The 26,041-nt window shown below is 45.7% G+C and overlaps 1 protein-coding gene across 1 annotated transcript in view; it reads right to left on the bottom strand.

Moving 5' to 3' along the window:
- LOC126183588 (26S proteasome non-ATPase regulatory subunit 5-like) overlaps positions 1-26,041 on the bottom strand; it is a 190,527-nt gene that overhangs the window by 134,649 nt on the left and 29,837 nt on the right. Inside the window, exon 3 of the mRNA XM_049925686.1 lies at positions 9,331-9,570. Within this exon, the coding sequence (XP_049781643.1) occupies positions 9,331-9,570 (240 nt within the window). The remainder of the gene's footprint in view (positions 1-9,330; positions 9,571-26,041) is intronic.

Raw genomic sequence — 26,041 nt, forward strand, 5'->3', positions numbered from 1 at the left:
GGCATACAGACAGTGGTTTTTCCCTTGCTCTATTTGCAAGTGAAACAAGAAGGGAAATGCCCAGTGGTGGTACAGGATACCCTCCGCCACACACTATATGGTGGCTTGCAGAGAATCTATGTAGATGTAGATGTATGTCAGGCCAATGCAGTGAAGGCTTCCCAACTACGAGAAATTCCAAAATGGGGAGGTAAAGAAGAATTGTCAAATTGCATGCATTGCAGAATTCAAAGCAAGTACTGGCTGGTGTCTGAGGATGATACAGAGGACAGAGCTTAGTACAACAGAGAACAATGCTTTGATAAGCTGTGAAATGTTACTGTCAACGTGATTGGTGTTAAAAGTGTTCCCTTCAGAAGTTCTGGCAATAACGTAATGCAGTGTGCACAAGCAGATGGCAGGTTGGTTTGTTGGATTAAAAGAGGGGGAAAGGGACCAAACTACGAGGTCATCAGTCCCTTGTTCTGGATAAAACAATGCCACAAGTGTGAGAATAAAACAAACGAGACTGACAACTCAAAACAAAATGAAAGGAAAAATCACAAGAACAATGAAGGGCAACAAACATGTAAATGGACAAAAGAGACAAGAAAACCACAGAAATGCAAGAAACAGGATGAAGAGATTAAAACAACAAAGTAGATTACCATGGTTGGCTGACCACAAGAATAAAAAAGGAGAAACCAGCCACTCTGCAAACACATTAAAACCTCCACCCCAGAAGCACTAGGCTGGAGGACACAGAGGGACAAAGGACATGCTTTAATACTTAGATCAAATGATAAAACCCACTCTCCCGAATACAAGGTAAAACTAAATCAGCCAATGAGACGTTGTCAGATAAAATTAGCGGCAACAAGTCCGGTAACCCAAGATTTCGTTGCTGGGCAGTCAAAGTGGGACAGTGCACCAGAATACGGGCCACTGTCAATCGGGCACCACGCCGACACTCAGGCGGGTCTTCACGGCGCAAGAGGTAACCGTGGGCTGCCCAAGCGTGGTCAACGCGGAGCCGGCAGGGGACAACTGATTTCTGCAAGAGGCCCTCATAGAAGACTTCCACAAATTCGTAGTCTCCTTAATGACACACAGTTGGTTGTGTGTGCTGTTATGCCATTCCACCTCCCACAGCTAAAAAACCCTACGGCGTAAGTCAGAACGCAGCTCAGGTTCAGAGATGCCCATCTCCAGATTTCACATAGCCTGTTTGGCCAGCCTGTTGGTAAGTTCGTTGCCTGGGATGTCAACGTGTCCCGGGGTCCACTCAAACACCACTGAATGACGGGACTGGTCCAGGGCATAGACGGACTCCTGGATGGACGCTACCAAAGGATGGCGAGGGTAGCACTGATCGATAGCTTGTAGGCTGCTTAAGGAGACAGTACACAGAAGAAACAATTCCCCGGGGTATGAACGGATATACTGAAGAGCACAAGAGATGGCCACCAGCTCTGCAGTGAATACACTGCAGCCATCAGGCAAGTAATGCTGTTCAAAATGACCTCTGCGGATGCAGGCGAAACCAACATGACCATCAGCTATTGAGCCATCGGTGTAAACCACTTCAGAGCCCCGGAACACAACAAGAATTGAGAGAGAGTGACAGCGAAGAGCGGCAGGAGTTACTAAGTCATGCAAAAGGCCCAGACGAATCTGTGTACACCATGGAGGTGTATGTAGATGGACCTGGATGGGAGGTGGTAAAGGGAAAAAAATCCAGTTCAGAAAGAAGGAATCGCACGCGAGCCACAATTGTTAGCCCTGACCTGGACCACTGATGTGGGAGATGAACTGCCGTGGGTGGAAAAAAGAGATGGTAATTCGGATGCTCAGGACAACCACGAATGTGTGCAACATAACTGGTGAGCAGTTGTGCACGTTGGATCTCCACTGGAGCAACAACGGCCTCCACAAGGATGCCGGCCACCGAACTCGACCTAAAATCTCCTGTTGCTAGGCGAATGCCACAGGGGTGCATTGGGTCGAGTACAGGTAAACGTAATGCTGAGGGCATGATCGAATCATAAATCAGACTCCCATAGCCAAGGCGGGATTGAACAAGGACTTTGTAGAGCTGCAGCAGAGTACAGCAATCTGCACCCCAGTTGGTGTTGCTCAAGCAGCAGACGGTATTGAGGTGCTGCCAGCACTTCCGCTTAAGCTGACGAAGGTCAATCGGGCATCGAAAACCAGTCCTAAGAATTGATATGTCTCAACTAAAGTGAGTGGATCGTCATAAAGGTAAAGTCCTGGTTCCGGATGAACGGTACGGCGCCGACAGGAAGTGCGCGACACACGACTTAGCGGCCGAAAACTGGAAGCCATGAGCGAGAGACCATGACTGCACCTTGTGAATGGCTCCCTGTAGGTGCCGCTCAGCAACACCAGTACTGGTGGAGCAGTATGAAATGCAGAAGTTGTCTGCATACAGGGAGCGTGAGACCGACGACCCTACAGCTGGAGTCAGTAGGCAATGTGACTCGAGGACCAGACCCGACCCAACCACCGACACACCATATGTTCCAGCAGCTTACAAACAACGTTGGTGAGGCTGATGGGCCAATAGCTATCCACATCAAGCGGGTTTTTGCCGGGTTTGAGCACCAGAACGATGGTGCTTTTCTGCAATTGCGATGGAAAGATGCCATCGCACCAGATCTGGTTGAAGATAATGAGGGGAATCTGCATGCAGTCACACGAGAGACGTTTAATCATCTAACTGTGGATCCAATCCGGCCCAGGAGCTGTGTCGGGACCATGTGCAAGAGCAATGAGGAGCTCCCACTCCATAAATGGGGCATTATAGGGTTCACTGTGGCGTGTAGTGAACGAGAGGACTTTCCTTTCCATCTGCTGTTTGCGGGTGCGAAAGGCTGGGGGGGTAGTTCTCCAATGCAGAGGCTCGAGCATAGTGCTTAGCAAAGTCCTTGGCAATCATGTTTGTGTCAGTACATAGCATGCCATTGGTGGTAACGCCAGGGACACCTGTTGGGGTCTGGTACCCAAAAAGATGTCTGATCTTCGTCCAGACTTGGGAAGGTGACATATAGCACCCAATGGTCAACACGTACCTCTCAAAACACTCCTGTTGCCGTCGTTTTATAAGCTGGTGTACACGGGCACGGAGCCGCTTAAAGGCCATCAGATGCTCTAGGGAAGGGTGTCGCTTATGTCACTGTAGAGCTTGGACGCTCTGTAATTGCCTCAGGGACTTCTGGCGACCACCAAGGGACTGTCTTTCGCCGTGGGCACCCTAAAGAGCGAGGAATCGTGTTTACTGTCACAGAAATGATTGTGGTAGTCACCTGCTCAACCATCACATTGATGTTACCGTGTGGGGCAGAGTCAATGGTGACAGCAGAGGTGAAAGTTTCCCAGTACGCCTTGTTTAAAGCCCATCTGGGCAAGCAGCCTGATGCTGGGGCAGTGACAGGAAGATGGGGAAGTGGTCACTACCACACAGGTTGTCATGTGCTCTCCAGTGGATACATAGGAGAAGTCCTGGGCTGGAAATGTATAAATTAATGGCCGAGTATCTACCATGAGCCACACTGAAATGTGTGGCGGCCCCAGTATTTAAGAGGCAGAGGTTAAACTGAGACAGTAAAGTTTCGACATCTCTGCCTCGGTCAGTAAGCAGGTGTCGCCCCACAAGGGGTTATGGGTGTTAAAATCTCTCAAAAGTAGGAAAGGTTTAGGGAGTTGATCAATCAGCGCAGCTAATACATTCTGGGGTACTGCACCATCTAAAGGAAGATATACATTCCAGATAGTTATTTCCTGTGTCGTCTGTATTCTGACAGTCACAGCTTCAAGAGGGGCTTGAAGGGGCACAGGTTCACTACAGACAGTTCAAGACATAAACGCGAACTCCACCTGACACTTTATTACATTCGCTATGGTTCCTGTAATACCCCTTATAGCCACGGAGGACAGGGGTCTGCATTGCTGGGAACCAGGTTTCATGGAAGGCAATGCAGAAAGCAGGTGTGAAGCTTAACAGTTGCCGTAGCTCAGCCAGGCGGTGGAAAAAGCCACCGCAATTCTATTGGATGATGACATAATCATGAGACTGGAAACGCATGGAAAATTCAATGAGCAGTCTATATCCATTGTGTCTGAGGGTCCGGCTAGATCTAGGTCCTCAGCGGACGCCAGGATCTCCACCCCATCCTCAGACGTAGAACTTGTAGGTAGCGGTGGTGTGGGTGCCACCGCAAGTTTCTTGTTCTTAGGGGTCTTCTTTTTCGATTTCTTGCACTGTTCCTTGGGTTTCCCTGGCTGGGAGGACTTCACTGAATCAGTCTCCGGGACTGAGGATGAGCGTGAAGCCCTCCGACCAGCTGCTTTTGGGCTCTTCAACTGCTGGCGGGTGTCATCTTTCCCACTAGCACAAACCTGAGAAGGGAGTGACACAAGAGACCCCTACCGAGCGAGAGGAGCCAAAGAAGCCTTACGCTTCTCTCGCTCAGAAGTGGGGACTGAAATCCGCAATGGTTGGGGGGTTGTTGCTTCCAAAGTAGGTGGTGCAGGAGCAACAGGGAGGGAAGTGCCCCCCCCCCCCCCATCACCAAGGGGGCAGGTGTAGTCTCCCAGTTCTGAGAAGTGACAGGAATTCGAGGAACTGATGGGGCAACAACTGTTCTCGTAGCGGCGGCTTGTAAGGAGGTCATAGCCACAGGATGTAGGCACTCAAATTTCCTCTTAGCCTCAGTGTAGGTCAGTTGGTCCAGGGTCTTATATTCCATTATTCTCCTCTCTTTCTGTAAAATCCTGCAGTGTGGCAAGCAAGGTGAATGATGTTCTCTTTAGCTGACACAGATGGGAGGCGAGGATGGTCGAACTTCCAGCACTTAAGGCACTGCATTGTGGGAGGGATATATGGCTTGATGTCACAGCGGTAGACCATCACCTTGACCTTCTTGGGCAACGTGTCACCCTCAAAGGCCAAGATTAATGCTCTGGTGGCAACCTGGTTATCGCTCAGACCCCAATGGATGCGTCTGACAAAATGAACACCTCGCCACTGTAAATTGGTGCACAGCTCATTGTCTGACTGCAAAAGACAGTCCCTGTGCAATATAATACCCTGGACCATATTTAAGCTCTTATGACGTGTGATGGCAACAGAAACATCCCCCAACTTGCCACAAGCGAGTGACCGGGCAGAGGATGCTGTTTTTATCAAAACTAACCCAGAGCGCATTTTGGACAAATCCTCCACCTCCCCAAACTTGTCCTCCAAATTCTCCACAAAAAACAGAGGCTTCATGGACATGAAAGATTCCCCATCAACTCTCATACATACGAGGTACCGGGGCAGGTAAGCTTCACTGTCATCCTTAGCCTGGCGTTCCTCATGGTGTGGCCAGGGAGGGGAATGACTTGGGGTCATATTTCTTAGCATTAAAGTTAGACTTTGCCCACTTAGAGACTGCTGGCGGCAGACCACCTGCAAGAGATGACGTGCAGTGCTTCATGGTGTGTCATCCACCCTGATGCCACCCACTCCGACCAGGGCCCCTCTCCACGGGCGCCACCCAGCCGCAGCGAAGGCCACCTGGCACGATGGCCATTGCCGGGAGTCTCGATGCCCCAGGGTGATGGGCATCTACTCCTTGGCATACATGGGGAGTTAACAGCACAGGCATCAGCAGAGCAATCCCTGTGTTGTCGGCGGCTACAACTAACAGGGTACATGGTGGCTCCACAACAACAGATTGTCTACCATGCTGGATAGGACGTACAAGGAAGTCCATGGTCATTGTCGGCACAGAAAGTGACACTGCATAGTGCATGGTGGAAAAATGCACCCAGGAATGTGTCCTCGTCCAAGAGATGGAGAATGGGCGGAACTGCAATGCGACGATGGGAAAGTGGGCTAAAGATCTCAATGCATGATGGACACGATGCACCACGTAAGGCGCCCTTCCCCAATTGGCTTGCTCTTCGGGAAAATTTTGAAAAATGGAGGTCAAACCCTACAGGGGACCGTCACATAAGGGGCGAAACATGTAAGACTCCTTTTAGTCACATCTTACGACAGGCTGGAATACCTCGTGCCTATTCTTACCCCCAGACCTGCAGGGGCTCAGGTGGTAGGTAGCTCCCTCATGTTTGACTCTTTGTAGAAAAACCATACCAAAAGTAAAACTGCTTCCAGGATTTACTTATAAATGCCCAGAAAAGTATTGATGACAGACAAACAGATGCCACACTGATAGATTATTTGGAACAGAATACTAGGTTTTTTGCTTAACAGAATGAAGAAGTTGGTACTGGATTCTTTCAAGGGTTGTCACACATAGGAAGATAAGGACATGATATCAAAGAACAACACAGACCTGATAATAATTCCTGTTGGTGTGACCTCTGGTGATATGACCTCACAACTTCAACGAAATGGATGTTGTTGTGAACTGACTTTTCAAGGCTCATCTGTGACAGCTTTACAGGCCGAAGTTTCTTCAAGGAGATCATGTCCTCAAGCCAAGGGGGGTGGGGGATGGGAGTTAAAGGAACCTTCAGTATCCATACTGGACCAGTGGATCCTCACTGTCTGGGACAGAATATCACAATGCTATGGTTGGCTCAGAAGATGATGATGTATGTGAGGTATGCCAGGAAGGAAGAAATGGCAGTAGACTTACAAATGATGATGATGATGATGATGACGATAACAGTGATAATGATTACTAAAAACAGTGGTATGGGAGACCCCTGGGTTAGATAATAGGCAAAAAAGTACATGAAGATAAAAATTAATGCAAAACCTTTTTTTAAAAATTATCATCTCCTTTCACAGAAAAATCCAGACAATAATTGGCATAAGTTGAGAATAGGTATAATGTTTACTTTTTAGACAGATATTTTATATCAATAAAACAATCTGTAATTTTGATTAGTCATAGTATGGTAAAAATAAGAATTTCTCAAGAGCAATTTTAAAAAAAGGGGGGGAGAGGGGGGAGGGTCGCCATACATTCAGGGTCATTTTATTGTCTGATAAATGCAGGCATTTAAAGCTCACATTTTGCTCCTGCTCCAGGTGCATTCAAATCCCCAATTACAAACTCATGTACACAACTAACACCAACTCTAACCCACCAGCAGCTTCCCAGATATTAACGATAAATTATTATGTTTTTGACTATTAGCAGATGTTCCAAAAATTACAATAATAATACTCTATTATCCACAGTCAGAGTTTTCACTCATCTTTGGATTGCAGCTTGTCACACTGCTCTGAAACAATGAGCAGAAGAAATCACTGAATCCTTACCAGTGACACTCTCTCTTACATAGCTCCCACACCAATATCAAAGTTTCTACTCACATTTCCAGTAGCTTTGGTGTAAGTACATACAGACAATAATAGATTATTGTTAATAACTTCATACACACTTTCTGAACTTGCCTTGCATTTCTTCAAATCCTAAGTAACACACTAATGCACAATCTATTGGTGTGATAAAGTCACACACCACTGATTTTATACATACTGCTTTCAGAAGCTGATACACAGAGGAAGTACAGAAGTATGATATATCATTGGCATAACTTAAAAACTCTGATTTTTAGAGGTTTCAAAAAACCTACAATAGTGAAAACAAACATGTCTCCATATCACTACAATAGTGAAAGCTGAAATACGTCTCTACGAGGTGCGACAATAAAGTAATGAGACTGATTTTCTTTACAAGATGTGGCAACCCTGCAGGCTTGCGTAGGCACAATATCTTTGACCTTGGTCTATAAGCTGCTTCTAGTCCAAGCGGCACTTCAATGCAACTGCTCAGTCATGAATTGTGCTGTAATAAGTTAACACGTGTTTGTGTCTCTTGTCACGGAAATGGAACCGCATAATACTGCACAACAGTATGCCATTTCTTTTCGTGTTAAATTGGGTGAAAATGCGACGACAACTTACGGTAAGCTTCATAAAGCTTTTGAAGAGGAGGTTATGTCAAGAGCTCAAGTTTTTCGTTGGCATAAAATATTTAGTGAAGGCAGAACGAATATTGAAGATGAAGACCGCAGTGGACGACCATCAACCTCAGGGACGGATGTCAACTTGGCCAGGGTGCGTGAACTCGTATGATCTGATCGAAGATTATCTGTGAAAAGATTGCAGAAGAACTGAACATCAATCGAGAAATGGTTCGTCTAATAATAACTGGAGTTCTTGGTATGAGAAAGATTTGTGCAAAAACGGTCCCCAAAAATCTCACACCACAACAGTGAGAAACACGGAAAAATGTGGCAACTGATCTGTTAGAGCAAACAGAAATCAATCCAGAATTGTTGAGCCATGTTATCTCTGGTGATGAATGTTGGTTTTTTCAGTACGATCCAGAGACAAAACGCCAACGTTCGCAATGGTGCTCAAAGGGATCACACAAACCAAAAAAAAACTCGTGTGTCAAAGTCAAAAGTGAAATGCATGCTTGTGTGCTGCTTTGATTCCAAGGGAATTGTTCATAAAGAGTGGGTGCCTCCTGGACAAACAGTTAACCAATATTACTACAAAGAAATTTTAGAAAGATTTCATAAAAAAGTTCTTCGTGTCTGCGCCAACATTGCCGATAATTGGATTCTGCATCACGATAATGCGCCATCCCATGCTGCTCTGTCAGTACAGCAATTTTTAATCTCGAAACAAATTTCAGTAATACCACAGCCACCTCATTCACCAGATATCACTCCAAGAATCAAAACGGCGGTCAAGGGACACCATTTTCAAACAAGATGTCCAAAAAGCTGTGGCGAGGGTCTTTGAGGATATTACAGAAGATGAGTTCGAGAAATGTTACAATCAATTGCAGAAGCGCAGAAGTGTGTGCAATCAGAAGGGAACTACTTTGAAGGAGACAACACTAAACTTGACTAAAACGGTAAGCAACATCTTTTTTCACATCATTCTCATTACTTTATTGTCGCGCCTCTTATATCAGCTTAGATGGGTGTGCCCAATTCATTAATATTCTCACTTAAGGGAAAGACTGTGTACACTATTTAAAGGAAAAAAAATCATCTTGTTGATTACTAAACTTTTTCATCTTTAGTTATTTGTTGCTAAAGGTGAGAGTTAGCTAGTTTCATGTTGCAAGGATCACTTGCACAATAAATCATAATGACGTGGAATTTACATGCACATCGCGACAGTCTTGTCAGTCTTGAAACTGTTCCCTGTCATGAAGTATCACTATTTTTAATAGTTATTTCTCTATTCCAAACATTTTTCAGTCTGTCACAAATTTATAAGTTTTAAAATTTAGTATTGCCTGAAAAAGAACAACAATTTACTTATAGAAAGAATGACATCCATACCTCATAAACTCTGAATGAGAATTCTGAATTCATTGCTTTAGATGTCTGCATATAACTCAAAGGCTGTCCAGATAAAACAGTCTTCATTGTCGTTGGATTCTTAGACATTTTTATTATAAATTCCGATGCAAGTTTTGTGAGGTGCAGGTCGTTTGTAAACAGACACGTAACTGAGTTTGCCAGTAAGCCTTGCTCACAGATCACTGGCAACAGGCTCTCGAATTCCACTGCTTTCAGAAGCTGATACACAGAGGAAATACAGAATTATAATGTATCATTGGTACAATTTAAATATTCTGTGATTTAAGAATTTACAAACTAACATACAATTACATAATAAATTCATGAAAACACACTACAATAAATACATTAAAACACCGATTGTATTACATTAACAAATTATGTGGAAAACCAGAAGTATTGCATATCAATAATGAACAACTATCATCTCATGTGGAACAACATTACTTATGATGGGACAGTAATATCTGGTAGGATTTCTGGCACGTGTGTGAAAATTTCTTATATTGATTATTTGATCAAACTTCAGCAACACTGCTTCTAAACTTCAGCAACACTGCTTCTACTCATAAATAGTCGAATAAGATATAGTTGCTGTTTTGGAGAGGGCAGCTCCTGCCACATAGACGCATGGAATAGTTCAGCATATCACGACAGGAATGCCAACCGACCTCGTGCTGGCACCAATGCCGGTTGATCAAGACTCATTATATAACCAAATGTTATCTCGTTCAGGCTATGGGTTGGGTGGATAAGGCACCATTCCCAACATCATGCACACTAAGGGTTTTTCAAGTCACCATACCAAGCATGTACCATGACCACCTCAATTTAAACTGGCAGAATCTGTGCTGTGGAGGATGACAAATATCCAGGTTGAACATCACCATGTATAGCTGCAGGTAACATTGTTGTTGGTATCAGATGAAGACAGTACATAGGAGTGATAGAATAGTGTATTTGATAGTTTTCTGGAAAACGTCTTAATGATTAATTATGTCATTTATGCTCCTAACATGCTTTTTTCCTCTTGAATTTCAGTATTCTTTAACAAAAACAGAAATGAAATTCAAATAATTAGAAAGCCCACTAAAACACTCCATTCAAGTCATGTGATGCCTGTGATGTCACTGGCTAGCTTGCTGCTCCTATTGTCATAATGCTAATTCACAGTGATAACTTGTTTTGGAATTAACATTTTGAAAAATTGGTTACAAATGGTGTGTAATATCATACTGTAAAAGTACATCTATAAAGACTCCTGAAAAGATGTTTTTGAGTGTTCCAGAGAACGAGAAGATGCGGAAAATGTGATTGCACTGTACCAGCAAATTGCCACTACATCAATGCCGAAGTTTACTAACTTAATTAAAAATGTGTTGCAATGTGAAGTTAACATTACTTGCCTCCGAGGTATGCTCTCCTACTGTTACAACGAAGGCTAGCATCATTCAGCAAAATTAAACTCCTAGTGAAAACTGTTGTCTTACCCAGCTATTCAGTAGCTCAGTTGTTAGAGTGGTAGACTGCCTAATTTTATATGATGATGTCCAGAGATTGCTGGTTCGGGTCTAATCCAAAAGAACATTTTAACTTATCTGGAAAACAACTCGACAGTCCTCTCATATGGAAACCAAATCACAATGACAAATTTTCACCACACCGATCAGAAATAGAATGTTATTGTGTTTTCCTTGCTGTTTACATACACATACATTTGCAATCGCTGTTCACACATGTCACACTCACAAAGATATTTTTTAGCTAATGCGACCACACCCTTTTTAATTTATAAGGAACGATGTTTTTATCTTTGCACTGTCCAGTTAGGATCCTTCTTGTTTAAACTTTAGCAGTTTTATCAACTTACATAAAGATGGTGTAAGTCTGCTTCAGATGCCAACATTAAGTTTACATTCACAAACATCAGAGCCCCTACATTTGTGTCATCTGCATGTTGTACACACTTTATATCTCTCCATATAACCTCACTGTCCTACATCTTGTTGTCCAAAACAGATAACTATGTGCTCGCAAAGTAAATCCATTTATCCTCTGTTGTCTATTTCTCAGACTGAAACTAATGTGGAGCTATATGCAACACATCCCATAGTCGAAACAACTGCTACAATAAGTTCTTGCTAAAGCTATTTTCGTATTTCATGTAAAACTTTTAAATATATATGACTTTACCAGGATTCAAACATGTGACTTCCTTATCTACAATCAGAAACGCTATCCATTGGACAACCGAAAGCCTGCTGAATGAGTCATCCTGGAAATCAGTACCACGTTCAGCCAAGAATAATTTTATTGCATTTTGGGTTGTAGCTTATGACTGATAGTTAACAATCTAGTTATAATATACAGACCCATTCGCAAAAGTTCTACAATTCCTTAGTTTTGAGTGAGTTTAATGATGTTGCAGGGAGCAGGAAAAGAATGTCTGCCATTGTCCAAATTGCCGCTCTAAAGGGGTAGAGCAGAAGTGCATCAACTTTCGCAAGGCTTCCACTGTCAGCATTCACAAAATTCCTTTTTATTGTTACTTAAATGTTGTAATTGCATTTTCCATTACTAAATAGCAGAACTGTTCACAGAAAAAGTGCGTAAAAACCTCATAACTTCAGCTAATGCTCCTATAACACACATATAGCTTCGTCTTACTCCTAGTCTGTGATGTCACCAATAACACGGTGTTCTCGATCATGTGACCAGATCTTGAAATGTAATGTTTTTAAAGCTTTAATTACATAAACATAACATATTTTGTGAGAATATTGAGCATCAATGCTATCTAATTGTTATGATCAATCAGAGTAACAAAAATCTGAACCCTGTTTTAACATAGGAAAATAGCCTATTGAGGCACTGAAGAATACTAGTGCCAGAGCTGAGAAACAATTTATGGAGAAGAAAAGTATACAGATTGGGCTGGTATATAGGTCAGAGCAGATGACGGGTCTTCCAGGATCATCTGTTGCAAGAGAAACCCCACCCACATTCCAAAAGTCCCGCCAACCTGATTAAGGGCAAAAACAGTTATAGAGCAAAGAACACCTTTTAATCAGAAAAGTCAGAAAATATTGCAAAAGTGAGTGAAATGAACCACGAGGGCTGTAGGTAGTCAATCTCTTATGTCTGATGTATTAATAAAATGCTATATATGACATGTAAAGACGTTCTAGCATACAAAATGAGTGATTATGGTGAGCCTCATTTCTCATATTTCAAAATGTCATCATACAGCCTAAATCTGCAGTGAGTTGAAAAACACAACACAAGATCAGATCAATTTCTTGTGAAGTCTTAAATGTTAATGAATCATTAGTTTATGATTATAGCCTTGAAATAAACAGTGATCACTACAGCTGAAGAAAATATCCAGTTTGCTGTCAAGAAAAGCATGTCAAGTTCATCATGTTATTTGTTCCACCTAGTCAAACAGAAAAGAGGAAGAACTATTTTGTTACTCTGACAAAACAGGGACTTTTTTGTGTAAAACAAGAAATATCAGTTGCTTCATGGCAACATGACCACACTTTCACACAACTGCCACATTCACTTGACATAGTCCCTTTTGAATTCTCTCTTCTTGCCTAAGATTAAATTTCAGTTGAAAAGGCAGGGTTGCAACTACATCAAAGATATTGTGGTGTGTGTCTATATATATATATATATATATATATATATATATATATATATATATATATATATATATATATATATATAATGGGAAGTGACTTGTTGGCAGCGGTGTGGCCAGTTGATGGCCCAGATTTACCAAGGACAAGTGAGTGCTCTGTTGGGCCGAACAGAGCTGGAAGATGGCGGTCTGGCCTATGGAGTGTTATTGGCAGCATCTTGCTGGTTGGAGTTTAACAATCAGGTACTCGACCATTTGAGAAAGCAAGTCTGCTTGGGGAACTGTTGCATATTTTCAACTACATGGTGAGGCCTTTTGTAACTGGCAACAATTTTATTGTTAACTGATGTGGCAGCCACTGCATCCTAGTTCCTTTCGGGGCTAGCTGGTGTTTGTTGTTGTTCCTCTGACTTGCTGTTGTGAGCCAAAAAGGCTCATTTGTGTTTTGCTACTAGGCTGTGTTTTGATGATTTTCTGGACACACATTCATGATTTGTGGTGAATATGTATTAGTTTCTCAGTTTGTTGTCTACTAGACACATTACTGAGCAGCATGGGTGAGTTGTTTGTGTGTGCAGGCCGTGCTTTCTGTCTAGTCATTCTGTAAGCTACCTGCCTGACATGTTACTCACTCAGTACTCGCCAGCCTTTTTTAATTCATTAGTATCTGCATTTTATTGAAATAGTGTTCTTACTGTTAAATTTAACTGTAGGCTCCTTGCCTGGCATATTATCTATTCAATGATTGCCAGACATTTTAATTTGTTTGTGGTATTGGTATTTTATTACAACACTATTTAACACTTTCAGTGCTTGTCAAACTTGTTTGATGTAAAAGAATATTGCGAAGACATGGCTTAGCCACAGCCTGGGGGATGTTTCCAGGATGAGATTTTCACTCTGCAGTGGAGTGTGCGCTGATATGAAACTTCCTGGCAAATTAAAACTTTTCCCAGACCGAGACTCGAACTCGGGAACTTTGCCTTTCGTGGGCAAGTGCTTCAGCAAGGTTCGCATGAGAGCTTCTGTGAAGTTTGGAAGGTAGGAGATGAGATGCTGGCAGAATTAAAGCTGTGAGGATGGGGCGTGAGTTGTACTTGGGTAGCTCAGATGGTAGAGCACTTGCCTGCGAAAGGCAAAGGTCCCGAGTTCGAGTCTCGGTCCGGCACACAGTCTTAATCTGCCAGGAAGTTTCATATCAGTGCACACTCCACTGCAGAGTGAAAATCTCATTCTTGTTTGATGTATTTCTGGTTTGGTATTTGATTAGAATATTGTTTAACCATGCTTATAATGTGCGTTACTGGACAAATTACCCACTATTTAATGAAACTTGTCTCACTATATGCTTTTGGTTGGTCTGAGGACATTCACACACAATTTTGTAATTTCCTCATACATATATGGAAATGTTATCTTTTTTGGTAAGATAGCAGGCAGCTGATTACAGTAACTCTGTACTACTTGTCATTTGCTATTTTCTGAACTAGCCGCCTATGTAATAATTATCTTGTGTTTGTTTCTTTGTTGTTTCTGCACACTGGGTATAGTTGAGTCCGTCTGTATATTTAGTCAGCTATTGCAACTGTTTGCTTTCCTGTAATCCATGAATTTAAGTGATTGTTTTGCTCTAGTGCTTCATATTTCAATTATATATGATTTAATACAACTAATTTCTTCCAAATCCCGCTTAAGTAAATCCAAACAACACCGTGTAGAGGTAGCCTTTGGTATAAGTTTAACCTGAAGTTTTGGTCTGCCAGTGCACCATAAAGGTCTCTGTGTTTAAGCTTAAGATCATTCAAAATGTAATTCGTGTAGATCCTGAAGGTCCTTCACCAAATTTAAACTTGTTGCATGTACGCTGGCCACTACTTCATTTGACTGGTATCTGTCATAAAAGCTATTAACGTTTCTTGTAGCGCAGTTCTGTCCACTCAAGATTGGTCAATGTTGCTGTAAACTGGTTGTTACAGCCAAGGCATTGTGTTCTTTAATGATTATTGTACATAAAACCTTAAGGCATTCGCGCAGTTGCAAAGTTTGGGCAGCTGATGTTCTTGAATTGTCTTTTAACAACAAACACTGCAAGGTGATTAATAAATTGGTTGCAAGTGCTTCGTACTTGAATTATTTGATCATGTTATTTTGGCCTCCAATATGTGGCTTTTTTTTTAATTATCATGTTAGTCCCTTGCATTTCAAGAATTGTATTTAACCATGTATTTTCTCATTGTAAAAGGTTTAATTTTTTGATAGTAAATTGCTGTTCCAGTACACTTTATTTTGTGGTCCCAGTACCTCCCCACTCCTCAACCAGTTCCATACCACTTCAGATATCTACACCAAATAACTTCAGTTATTAAATACACAACAGCCAGTTGACTTCCAGGCTTTCAGCAGAGGTTCTGACATTGGAATTGTTGCAACCCACAAGTACCAGTCTGGTGGCGAAAAATTAGAATGTGAAGTTAGTTTTCTCATTTTCATTTGAGAGTAGTGACAAAATCATATGGTCAGCACAAACAAAAGTTGTTCTCACATAGTTATGGGTGAAAATCATCTTTAAAAAATCTACTGGTGTCAGATGAGCATATCAGTGATGCTGGCATGATGACCAAATGTAGCCATGATGAAACGCACAGCTCTTCTTTGAAAGTTCTCTCTCTCTCTCTCTCTCTCTCTCTCTCTCTCTTGTATTAATTATATCTGGTTATTGGCCCCAGACTGATGAGCAATAACCAAGAATACATTGAATAAAGGTTTAGACATTTGCTGCTTTCTACCTATTTATGAGAGATGTTTTACATTTGTTTATGATGAGGATCTGCTGTCACTACCTGTACCAAGTGCTGATACTTTGCAGGTCTCCTTGCATTTTTGGTAAAATTTTCTGGCACTGCAATTTCCCTATATATTACAGTATTATCTGTAAACAGCCTCATAATGCTTCTGACATTACCCACCACATCATATGCATGTTTTGTAAAATTAAAGGTCCAATTACACTCATCTGTTGTACACCTCTCAACTTCTGATGACACTTTTAAGCATTCAATAGTGCGGTTGTCAATGCCCTCGCTGAACATCAATATATGCAGTTTCTGAAGTTAGCCAAGAATTCTTTCTTGATTAGCAATTTTTGATGATTAAAATTACAGTTTGGAACAAAAACTATACTGAAACAAAGAATAAAAATATGCATTACTGTGTATTATCACGAGCATTCCAGAAAACATCCTTGGAGTTAAATAACCTTACAATAGCCATAAAGTAAAACACTGCATCACGAAACGAAGATTAGCTAGATAAAAAGACACTAACATGTTCCCCCACTAAAATAAAAAATGGGAACGAACCAGCTATTCACATGCTAAAAATTTACTCCCTAACAACTTAAGGATGAGTCCTGATTCCTCATACAATTTTAAAACTCAAGCTACATTCACCCAACAGAAGAAAATAAAACAGAAGGCATGACTCCAGTTAAACTATTTGATATCCTCTTATCAACATATAACCAATATTCTGTTAAAATATGATGCACTGTTACAGTGATGCCATGTGTGTAGCATTCTGGAGGCTTTGTGACATGATTGGGATCCATGGGTTAAAGGGATATGCTCAATATGAAGCCACACTAAAAAGATCTAGTTTAAAATAAGGGACTGGATAGAAGTAAGCCATGGGCAGGTGCTTGATTTAACCATCTGAACTTTGTTTCCAGACACACACTCTGTCACATAACCATGACTGTCCATCTCAGTACTGACACTATAGTCCACAGAGGATCTTGCTTCTGAATTCTCACCAGAAGCCTGCTTCACTGCTGCAACTCCAGTCTCATAACTGTGTATTCCAAAATGCTGCAGCACCCAATAGAATGAAACCTCTTCATCTACATTTGCAGCGAAAACAGGGTATCCTTGATGTTCTGGACAAGACACACTATCGCATACATTTTCTGTATTCTCTGCAGGGTGCTCTGGGAGTTGGAACAGAAGACAAAAGCTTTTGTATTGGAAAATCTCTTTTACGGCTGCATCAATTTCCGGAGTCCACCAATCCACCAAGGGACCATCTTCCAGCAAGGTGAACCTGAAGAAGAAGGGATTGCTGAAACAGCTGCTGAAAGGATGGAGGCAGTCAAGGTCTGAATAGATTCATCAACAATGTCGTGTGGCAATACAGGGGGGATGGGAGCAAAGGAGAAGGCACCCCAATCAGCCTTACATAGGGCCCACCTGGGAGGGTGACCGAGCGAGAGACGCTGAAGGAAGGTCAAAACAATCTGGTAATGGTCGCTGTCACGTAAGTCATTGTGGACGCCCCACTCAATGGATGGAAGAAGGCGGGGACTGCAGTTGGAGAGGTCAATGGTTGAGAAAGTGCCGTGCACCACACTAAAGTGTGTGGGAGCACCTGTGCTTAGTAAACAGAGGTCAAGCCCTGCCAACTGTCCTGCCTAGGGCAGTAGTCGTATGACTACCCCAAAGAGGGTTGCGGGCATTAAAGTCTAATAACAGGAAGGGAGAAGGGAGTTGTTGAAGGAGGGTAGTGAGGGCACAGGATGTGGGCGGCCTGTCAGGTGGGAGGTAAAGATTACAGATTGTGACTGGAGTGGCCAGATGGACCCTGACAGCAATGGCTTCCAGAGTGGTATGGAGGGGAACCCATTTATTAACAAAGTCCTTGCGGCCCAAGGTGCAAACACCACCAGAAGCCCGCAAGGGGCCAATTCGGTTCCGACAGAAAGCATGGGACCCACGAAGGGTCGATGAGTAAGAATTGACAAAATGGGTCTCCTGGAGCAGAATACAAGCAGCAGAGTAGAAGGAAAGAAAGGGTTGCAACTCTGGAAGGTGACTCAAATATCCATTACAATTCCACTGGAGGATTCTAAAGCTGGAGTCCAAAGTGGAAGTGAATGGACCGAAGTCGGTCTCGCCACTGAGTCGCTATCCGTCACCGGTAAGGATGGGGTAATATCCATATAGGTGGGGTCAAACTCTATTGGTTCATGGACTGTAGGAGGGGAAGGCAGCACCTCAGGGGGTACCAGAGGGGCCTTGCCCTTGTTCCTGCTTCTTCTCTTGGGAAGGAAGAGAAGGGCAGACTTCAGCGAGAGCAGGCACGGAATTACACTGGGCAATCTTGGCACCCACCAGCCACGGATCACACTGCCAATGTGGAGCAGTAGATCACCTTTCAGGAGGGTGCCGGGAAGAGGAGTCCCGGGAGGGAGCTCCAGTACCAGCAGCCGCTGAAGGAGGGGAGCACTTCTCCGGTGGGGGAGGGGGAGCAGCACCAGAAGGGGTGGGTATGGGTACTGAGGCAGAGGGAGAGGGACAGGGGGAGGGGGAAGGGGAGGAGGAGGAAGGGGAGGAGGAGGAAGAGGAGGAGGAGGAGGCAGCTGAAGGCATGGGGCGAATGCGGTGGGGCTGGGAAGAGGAGGGGGTAGGAGGGGGAATGGACGTAATTGAAGCTAAAGTAGAGGTCATAGACACGGGATGGAGCCGGTCATATTTTTGATGAGCCTCAGTGTACGTGTGTTGATCTAAGGTTTTGTACTCCTGCATCCTTCTTTCTTTCACAAACACCGGGCACGTAGGTGAGTGTGGAGAATGCTGTCCATTACAATTTACACATATTGGCAGGGGAGCACAGGCACTCCCATCACGGAGGGGGGCCCACAGTCACCACAGAGGGGATCAGTGGTGCAGTGGGAAGGCATGTGCCCAAACCTTAATCATTTAAAACATCTCATTGGTGGTAGAATATAAGGTTTTACATCACACTGATACACCATTACCTTGACCTCCTCTGGGAGGACATCCCCCTGAAAGGCCAGGATAAAGGCGCCCGTAGTGATGCGATTGTTTGGAGGACCTCGCTGCACACGGCAAATAAAACGAACCCCTCGCCGCTCAAGGTTAGCACGGAGCTCCTCGTCACATTGCAGAAGAAGATCTCGGTGGAAAATAATGCCCTGTACTTTCAAAGATCTACATCTACATCTTATTTTTTTTTTTTTTGTGGTTTTAGGGCGCACAACTTCAATGGTCATTAGCGCCCTGACTACTCTAAGAATGCACCGCGAGGCACAAGTTGACAACAACAACTAAAAGGGAAAACACGATAAAAGACAGACTGACAGGCATAGGATTAAAAAACAGCATCATCAAATGTCCTTAGAGAGGTTTGTTAAATTGATAAAACGAAGAACACGAGCAGCTGCTCGTGGGTCATCCGCTAAAATGGCATCGAAAGTACTTGGCAGATTAAGATCTAGACGCAGTGTGTTAAAATCTGGACAGGACATTAAAATGTGTCGAACCGTCAGCAAGTGCCATGGGCAGAACGGCGCCGGCGCAGCCGTCAGCAGATGGCGATGGCTGAACCGGCAGTGTCCAATTCTTAACCGGGCCAAAACTACCTCCTCCCGCCGAGAAGGGCGTGAGGAGGACGTCCAAGCCACAGGAAGAGGTTTTAAGGCCTGAAGCTTGATGTCTGTAAGTGCAGCCCAATCGGCATGCCACAGCGATAAAATGCGCCGACAAATGACCCTGCTAAAATCGGACGAAGGGACACAACAAGAAGCTGTCCGAGGCTGGAGGACCGCAGCCTTTGCCGAGGCATCTGCAGCTTCGTTCCCAGGGATACCGACATGGCCAGGAACCCACAGAAAGCTAACCGGAGAACCGACGTCCACCAGCTGCTGAAGAGAGCGTTGGATCCGGTGTACGAAAGGGTGAACCGGGTACGGATCACTGAGGCTCTGGATGGCGCTCAGGGAATCGGAGCAGATGACATAAGCAGAATGTCGGTGGCGGCAGATGTAAAGAACAGCCTGGTAGAGGGCAAAGAGCTCAGCTGTGAAGACCGAACAATGGCCATGGAGCCGGTATTTGAAACTTTGTGCCCTGACAATAAAGGAACACCCGACCCCGTCATTGGTCTTAGAGCCATCTGTATAAATGAAAGTCATGTTGATGAACTTCGAACGAAGTTCCAAAAAACGGGAGTGGTAGACCGAACCAGGGGTAACCTCTTTTGGGAGCGAGCTGAGGTCAAGGTGAACGCGGACCTGAGCCTGGAGCCAAGGTGGCGTGTGGCTCTCGCCCACTCGAAAGGTTGCAGGGAGTGAAAAATTAAGGTGTTAAAGGAGGCGACGAAAGCGAACTCCAGGGGGTAGCAGGGCAGAGACATACAACCCGTATTGACGGTCGAGAGAGTCGTCAAAAAAGGAACGACAAGACGGATGGTCGGGCATTGACAGTAGCCGACAGGCATACCGACAAAGCAGTATATCGCGCCGGTAGGTGAGTGGCAATTCGCCAGCGTCAGCATGAAGACTCTCTACGGGACTAGTATAAAATGCTCCGATCGCAAGTCGTAAACCCCGATGTTGTATGAAGTTGAGGCGGCGTAAGATGGATGGCCGTGCAGAGGAGTATACGAAGCTCCCATAATCCAGCTTGGAGCGGACGATCGACCGATATAGACGAAGTAGGACGGTTCGATCCGCTCCCCACGACATACCACTGAGAACACGGAGGACATTTAAAGAACGGGTACAACGGGCGGCCAAATATGACATGTGGAGACCAGCTAAGTTTCCTGTCAAATGTAAGGCCTAAAAATTTGGTTGTCTCCACGATTGGGAGAGCAACGGGACCGAGTCGTAAGGACGGTGGGAGAAACTCTTTGTAGTGCCAGAAGTTAATACAGACCGTCTTCTCGGCAGAAAAACGGAAGCCATTGGCGACACTCCAGGAGTAAAGACGGCCAAGAGAACGCTGAAGACAGCGCTCCAGGACACGTGTACACTGCACGCTGCAATAGATGGTAAAATCGTCCACAAAAAGGGAGCCTGATACATCAGCTGGGAGGCAATCCATTATTGGATTGATCGCGATGGTGAAGAGAGCGACGTTCAAAACTGAGCCCTGTGGCACCCCATTCTCCTGGCGAAAGGTGTCGGGCAGGACAGAACCCACACGTACCCTGAACTGTCGATCCATTAAAAAGGAACGAATAAAAAGAGGGAGGCGACCGCGAAGGCCCCATGTATGCATGGTGCGGAGAATGCCCGCCCTCCAACAGGTGTCGTAAGCCTTCTCCAAATCAAAGAACACAGCCGCGGTCAGGCGCTTCCGCAAGAAGTTATTCATAATGAAGGTCGGCAAGGTAACCAGATGGTCAACAGCAGAGCGGCGCCTACGAAATCCACATTGTACATTGGTAAGTAGGCGTCGAGACTCGAGCAGCCAAACCAATCGAGAGTTAACCATTCGCTCCATCACTTTACAGACACAGCTGGTAAGCGAGATAGGTCGATAACTGGAAGGCAAGTGCTTGTCCTTCCCCGGCTTAGGAATCAGGACAACAATAGACTCGCACCAGCATGCGGGAACATGTCCCTCAATCCAGATGCGATTGTATGTACGAAGAAGAAAACCTTTACCCGCAGGAGAAAGGTTCTTCAGCATCTGAATATGAATAGAATCAGGCCCTGGAGCGGAGGACCGTGATCGGCCAAGTGCGTTTTTGAGTCCCGCATGGTGAATGGGGCATTATAACTTTCACAATTCGAGGAGCCGAAGTTAGGTGGCCTAGCCTCCTCTGCCTGTTTGCGGGGGAGGAAGGCAGGGTGGTAATGAGCGGAGCTCGAAACCTGTGCGAAAAAGCGGCCGAAGGCATTGGAGACAGCCTCAGGGGCCACAAGGACGTCATTCGCGACCTTCAAGCCAGAAACTGGTGAGTGGACCTTAGTGCCAGATAGCCGGCGCAGGCTACCCCAGACAACAGAAGAAGGAGTAAAACTGTTGAAGGTGCTTGTGAAAGCAGCCCAGCTGGCTTTCTTGCTTTCTTTGATAATACGACGACACTGAGCACGTAATCGTTTATAATTTATACAATTCGCCACTGTAGGGTGGCGTTTAAATGTGCGTAAAGCACGTTGACGAGCACGTAAAGCGTCTCTACATGCTGTGGTCCACCAGGGGACCGGTACGCGACGTGGAGAAGAAGTAGGGTGAGGGATGGAATATTCAGCAGCGAGAATGACTTCCGTGAGGTGTGCGACCTGACGATCGCAGCTTGTGAAGGTTTTATCCTGAAAGGTCGCCCTGGAAGAGAAGAGTCCCCAGTCTGCCTTGGAGATGGTCCAACTAGAGGAGCACGGAGAGGGGGTATGCTGCAGGAGATGGATAACACACGGGACGTGGTCGCTCGAATATGTATCAGAAAGTGCATACCACTCAAACCGGCGTGCAAGTTGGGGAGTACATATAGAGAGGTCTAAATGGGAACAGGTGTGAGATGTGTCCGAAAGAAAAGTAGGGGCGCCAGTATTGAGGCAGACAAGATTGAGCTGGTTGAAAAGGTCTGCTAGCAAGGAGCCCCTCGGGCAGGATGCTGGAGAGCCCCAAAGGGGATGGTGGGCATTGAAGTCTCCAGTTAACAAAAATGGTGCAGGTAGCTGAGCAATAAGTTGCATCATGTCTGCCCTGGTAACGGCAGATGACGATGGAGTGTAAACGGTACAAAAGGAAAACGTAAAAGTGGGGAGAGTAATGCGGATGGCAACTGCCTGCAGGCCGGTGTGCAACGTGATGGGATCGTAGTAAATATCATCCCGGACCAGCAACATAACCCCTCCATGAGCTGGGATACCTACCACAGGGGGTAGGTCAAAACGCACAGAGGTGTAGTGTGCCAAGGCAATTTGATCGCATGGGCGTAGCTTCGTTTCCTGGAGGGCTACGACGAGCGGACGGTGCAAGCGGAGCAGCAACTTCAAGTCCTCTGGGTTGGAGCGAATGCTGCGAATATTCCAGTGAATAAGTGCCATCGTAAGAAAAGGAAGATGAAAGAAGGGGTCACCTCGAAGGCCGCTGAGGGCCTGGCTTCGAGCGAGCACTGCCGCCGCTATCAGTAGGCCGACAGTCATCGTCCATTGGGTCTATAGGTTCATCGGCCATCTTGGGAGGATGGCCGGGAGGGGGAGCTTCCTCCGCCGGTGAACGGCCAGATGTACGGCTACCAGCGGTGCGGCCAGGCGAAACGGATGACGGCCTGGGGCGGCAACCGCTGGGTGGCGCAGGAGAAGAAATGCGCCGTGGCGGAGAAGGAGAACTGTGCTTCCTATGAGCCTTTTTGGAAGGACGTTTGGTGGAAGTACCGGTCGAAGGCTGGGAGGTCGAGGTACGTAGGAAGTCTGCACGGGATGGTTCCTTCTTGAAGGCCCGTGCATCTGACTTCGGGGTCTTCGTCTTTGCAGAAGCTGATGAAGGGGCTGGTGTCTGTGGGGTGATGGGAGGAAGAGGAGACGTCGACCGCGCGATCTTAGCACTGGCCGAACGGACGACCGTGGTGCTGAAGGTCAGATCGCATGTCTGGGTTGCTACCTCCCTGGTAGTCCGAGGAGAGGTGAGGACAGTACTGTATTTCCCCGCTGGGAGCAGCGCGGGCTTCCTACTAGCCAATAGCTTGCGAGCAGCCGAGGTGGACACTTTCTCTTTGACCCGAATTTCTTGGATACAGCGTTCTTCCTTATAGACAGGACAGTCGCGGGAGGATGCGGCATGGTCACCCTGACAGTTCACACAACGAGGAGACGGAGGTGGACAGTCACCCTCATGGGCATCCCTGCCACAAGTGACACATTTAGCCGCATTGGAACAAGACTGTAGAGTGTGATTGAAACGCTGACACTGGTAGCAGCGCGTAGGCGTCGGGACATAGGGGCGAACAGAAATAACCTCGTAGCCCGCCTTGATGCGCGATGGCAGCTTAACACTATCGAAGGTCAAGAAAAGTGTCCGGGTCGGTACAAGGTCATTGTTGACCTTTTTCATGACCCTATGGACAGCCGTCACGCCCTGCTCAGCGAGGAAAGATTGAATCTCCTCGTCAGTCAATCCGTCGAGGGAGCTAGTATAGACTACACCACGAGACGAATTCAAAGTTCGGTGGGCCTCCACCTGGACAGGGAACGTGTACAGGAGTGTGGCCCGAAGCAGTTTTTGTGCCTGAAAGGCACTCTCAGTTTCTAGTAATAAAGTACCGTTACGCAACCTGGTACAAGATTTGACAGATCCGGCTATGGCATCTACGCCCTTCTGGATAACGAAAGGGTTGACAGAGGAAAAATCCCTTCCGTCCTCAGATCGAGAAACGACGAGGAACTGTGGGGCAGGCGGTAGTACTTTTGTCACTGGTGGCTGGTCACATTTCCGTTTTTGGGCAGAAGTCGAGAGAGATGGAGTAGAATCCATTGCGGAGGAATCCCCCATGATTGCCAGCGTCTCCAATGGCGCGCTCCTTCCTTGTGGGGACCCTCTCAGAGGGCACTCCCGCCTTAGGTGAATGTTTACACCTCAGGTCACACCTCCCGAGAAACAGACAGAGGGACCAATCGGCATGGTCAGAAGGTATCAGCTCAGGCAATCACCCCTCCCCGGGCCTGGCCTTTACCAGGGGGTACGCACGTGCCTTACATGTCTACCCAGGGCGGGGAATTACGCGTTACCCCGTCACTGGCTACGCGTGCGAACGCGTGGGTCGGCCTTCAGGCACGCACAGAGAGGAAGGAAGAAGAGGAAAAAGAAGAGAGAGAGGGAGAAAGAGGACAGACTGTCTCAAACGCCGAGGCGGAGACCAGAGAAGGCAAGGAGAAGAAGGCAATGAGAAGGCAAGGAGAAGAAGGCAATGAGAAGGCAAGGAGAAGAAGGCAATGAGAAGGCAAGGAGAAGAAGGCAAGGAGAAGTCAAGGGAAAGAGTAAGGAAGACAGTGAGGTGGAGAAGAGCAAAGAAAGGAACCAACAAAAGGAAGGAAGAAACGAGAAGTGAAAAACCAAAAAGACCACAATTATAGGTCGTGGAACCGTCCGTCTCCGGACGCAGGCGCTAACTACCCCCGTGAGGGGGATGGACTCCTTTTAGTCGCCTCTTACGACAGGCAGGAATACCTCGGGCCTATTCTAATCCCCGGACCCGCAGGGGGTACATCTACATCTACATTTATACTCCGCAAGCCACCCAACGGTGTGTAGCGGAGGGCACTTTACATGCCACTGTCATTACCTCCCTTTCCTGTTCCAGTCGCGTATGGTTCGCGGGAAGAACGACTGTCTGAAAGCCTCCGGGCGCGCTCGAATCTCTCTAATTTTACATTCGTGATCTCCTCGGGAGGTATAAGTAGGGGGAAGCAATATATTCGATACCTCATCCAGAAACGCACCCTCTCGAAACCTGGCAAGCAAGCTACACCGCAATACAGAGCGCCTCTCTTGCAGAGTCTGCCACTTGAGTTTGCTAAACATCTCTCTAACGCTATCACGGTTACCAAATAACCCTGTGATGGAACGCGCTGCTCTTCTTTGGATCTTCTCTATGTCCTCCGTCAACCCGATCTGGTACGGATCCCACACTGATGAGCAATACTCAAGTATAGGTCGAACGAATGTTTTGTAACCCACCTCCTTTGTTCACGGACTACATTTTCTAAGGACTCTCCCAGTGAATCTCAACCTGGTACCCGCCTTACCAACAATTAATTTTATGTGATCATTCCACTTCAAATCGTTCCGCACGCATACTCAGATATTGGTGGAGTATGATGGAGACTGGGATGTCACCGAGATGGTCACAAGCACGCAGGGCGTCAGATTGGGTAGCAGAAGATGTCTTGATGAACAAAGCACCAGACCGCATTTTACTCATCGATTCAACTTCGCCATACTTATCTTCAATCATCTCCACGAAAAACAAAGGCTTGGTCATGGCAAAACTACCGCCATCCGTCCTGGTACAAACCAGGTACCGAGGGAACAGTTTTAACCCAAGCCAGCGAGCTTGCCCGCCCTCCCAGACGGGGGGGGGGGGGGGGGGGGGGGGGGGGCAGGGAGGGTAAGGCTTAAGGATCAGAAGAAGGAGTGTCACGTCTGCTACCACTTTTAGGAATTGCCACAGAATGGCCTGGATGGTGAAGCTTTTGTCGCTTCAAGGCGTCCGCCCTAGTACCACCCACTCCGATCA

The sequence above is a fragment of the Schistocerca cancellata genome, chromosome 4 (assembly GCF_023864275.1).
Source record: "Schistocerca cancellata isolate TAMUIC-IGC-003103 chromosome 4, iqSchCanc2.1, whole genome shotgun sequence".
Taxonomy (NCBI): Eukaryota; Metazoa; Arthropoda; class Insecta; order Orthoptera; family Acrididae; genus Schistocerca; species Schistocerca cancellata.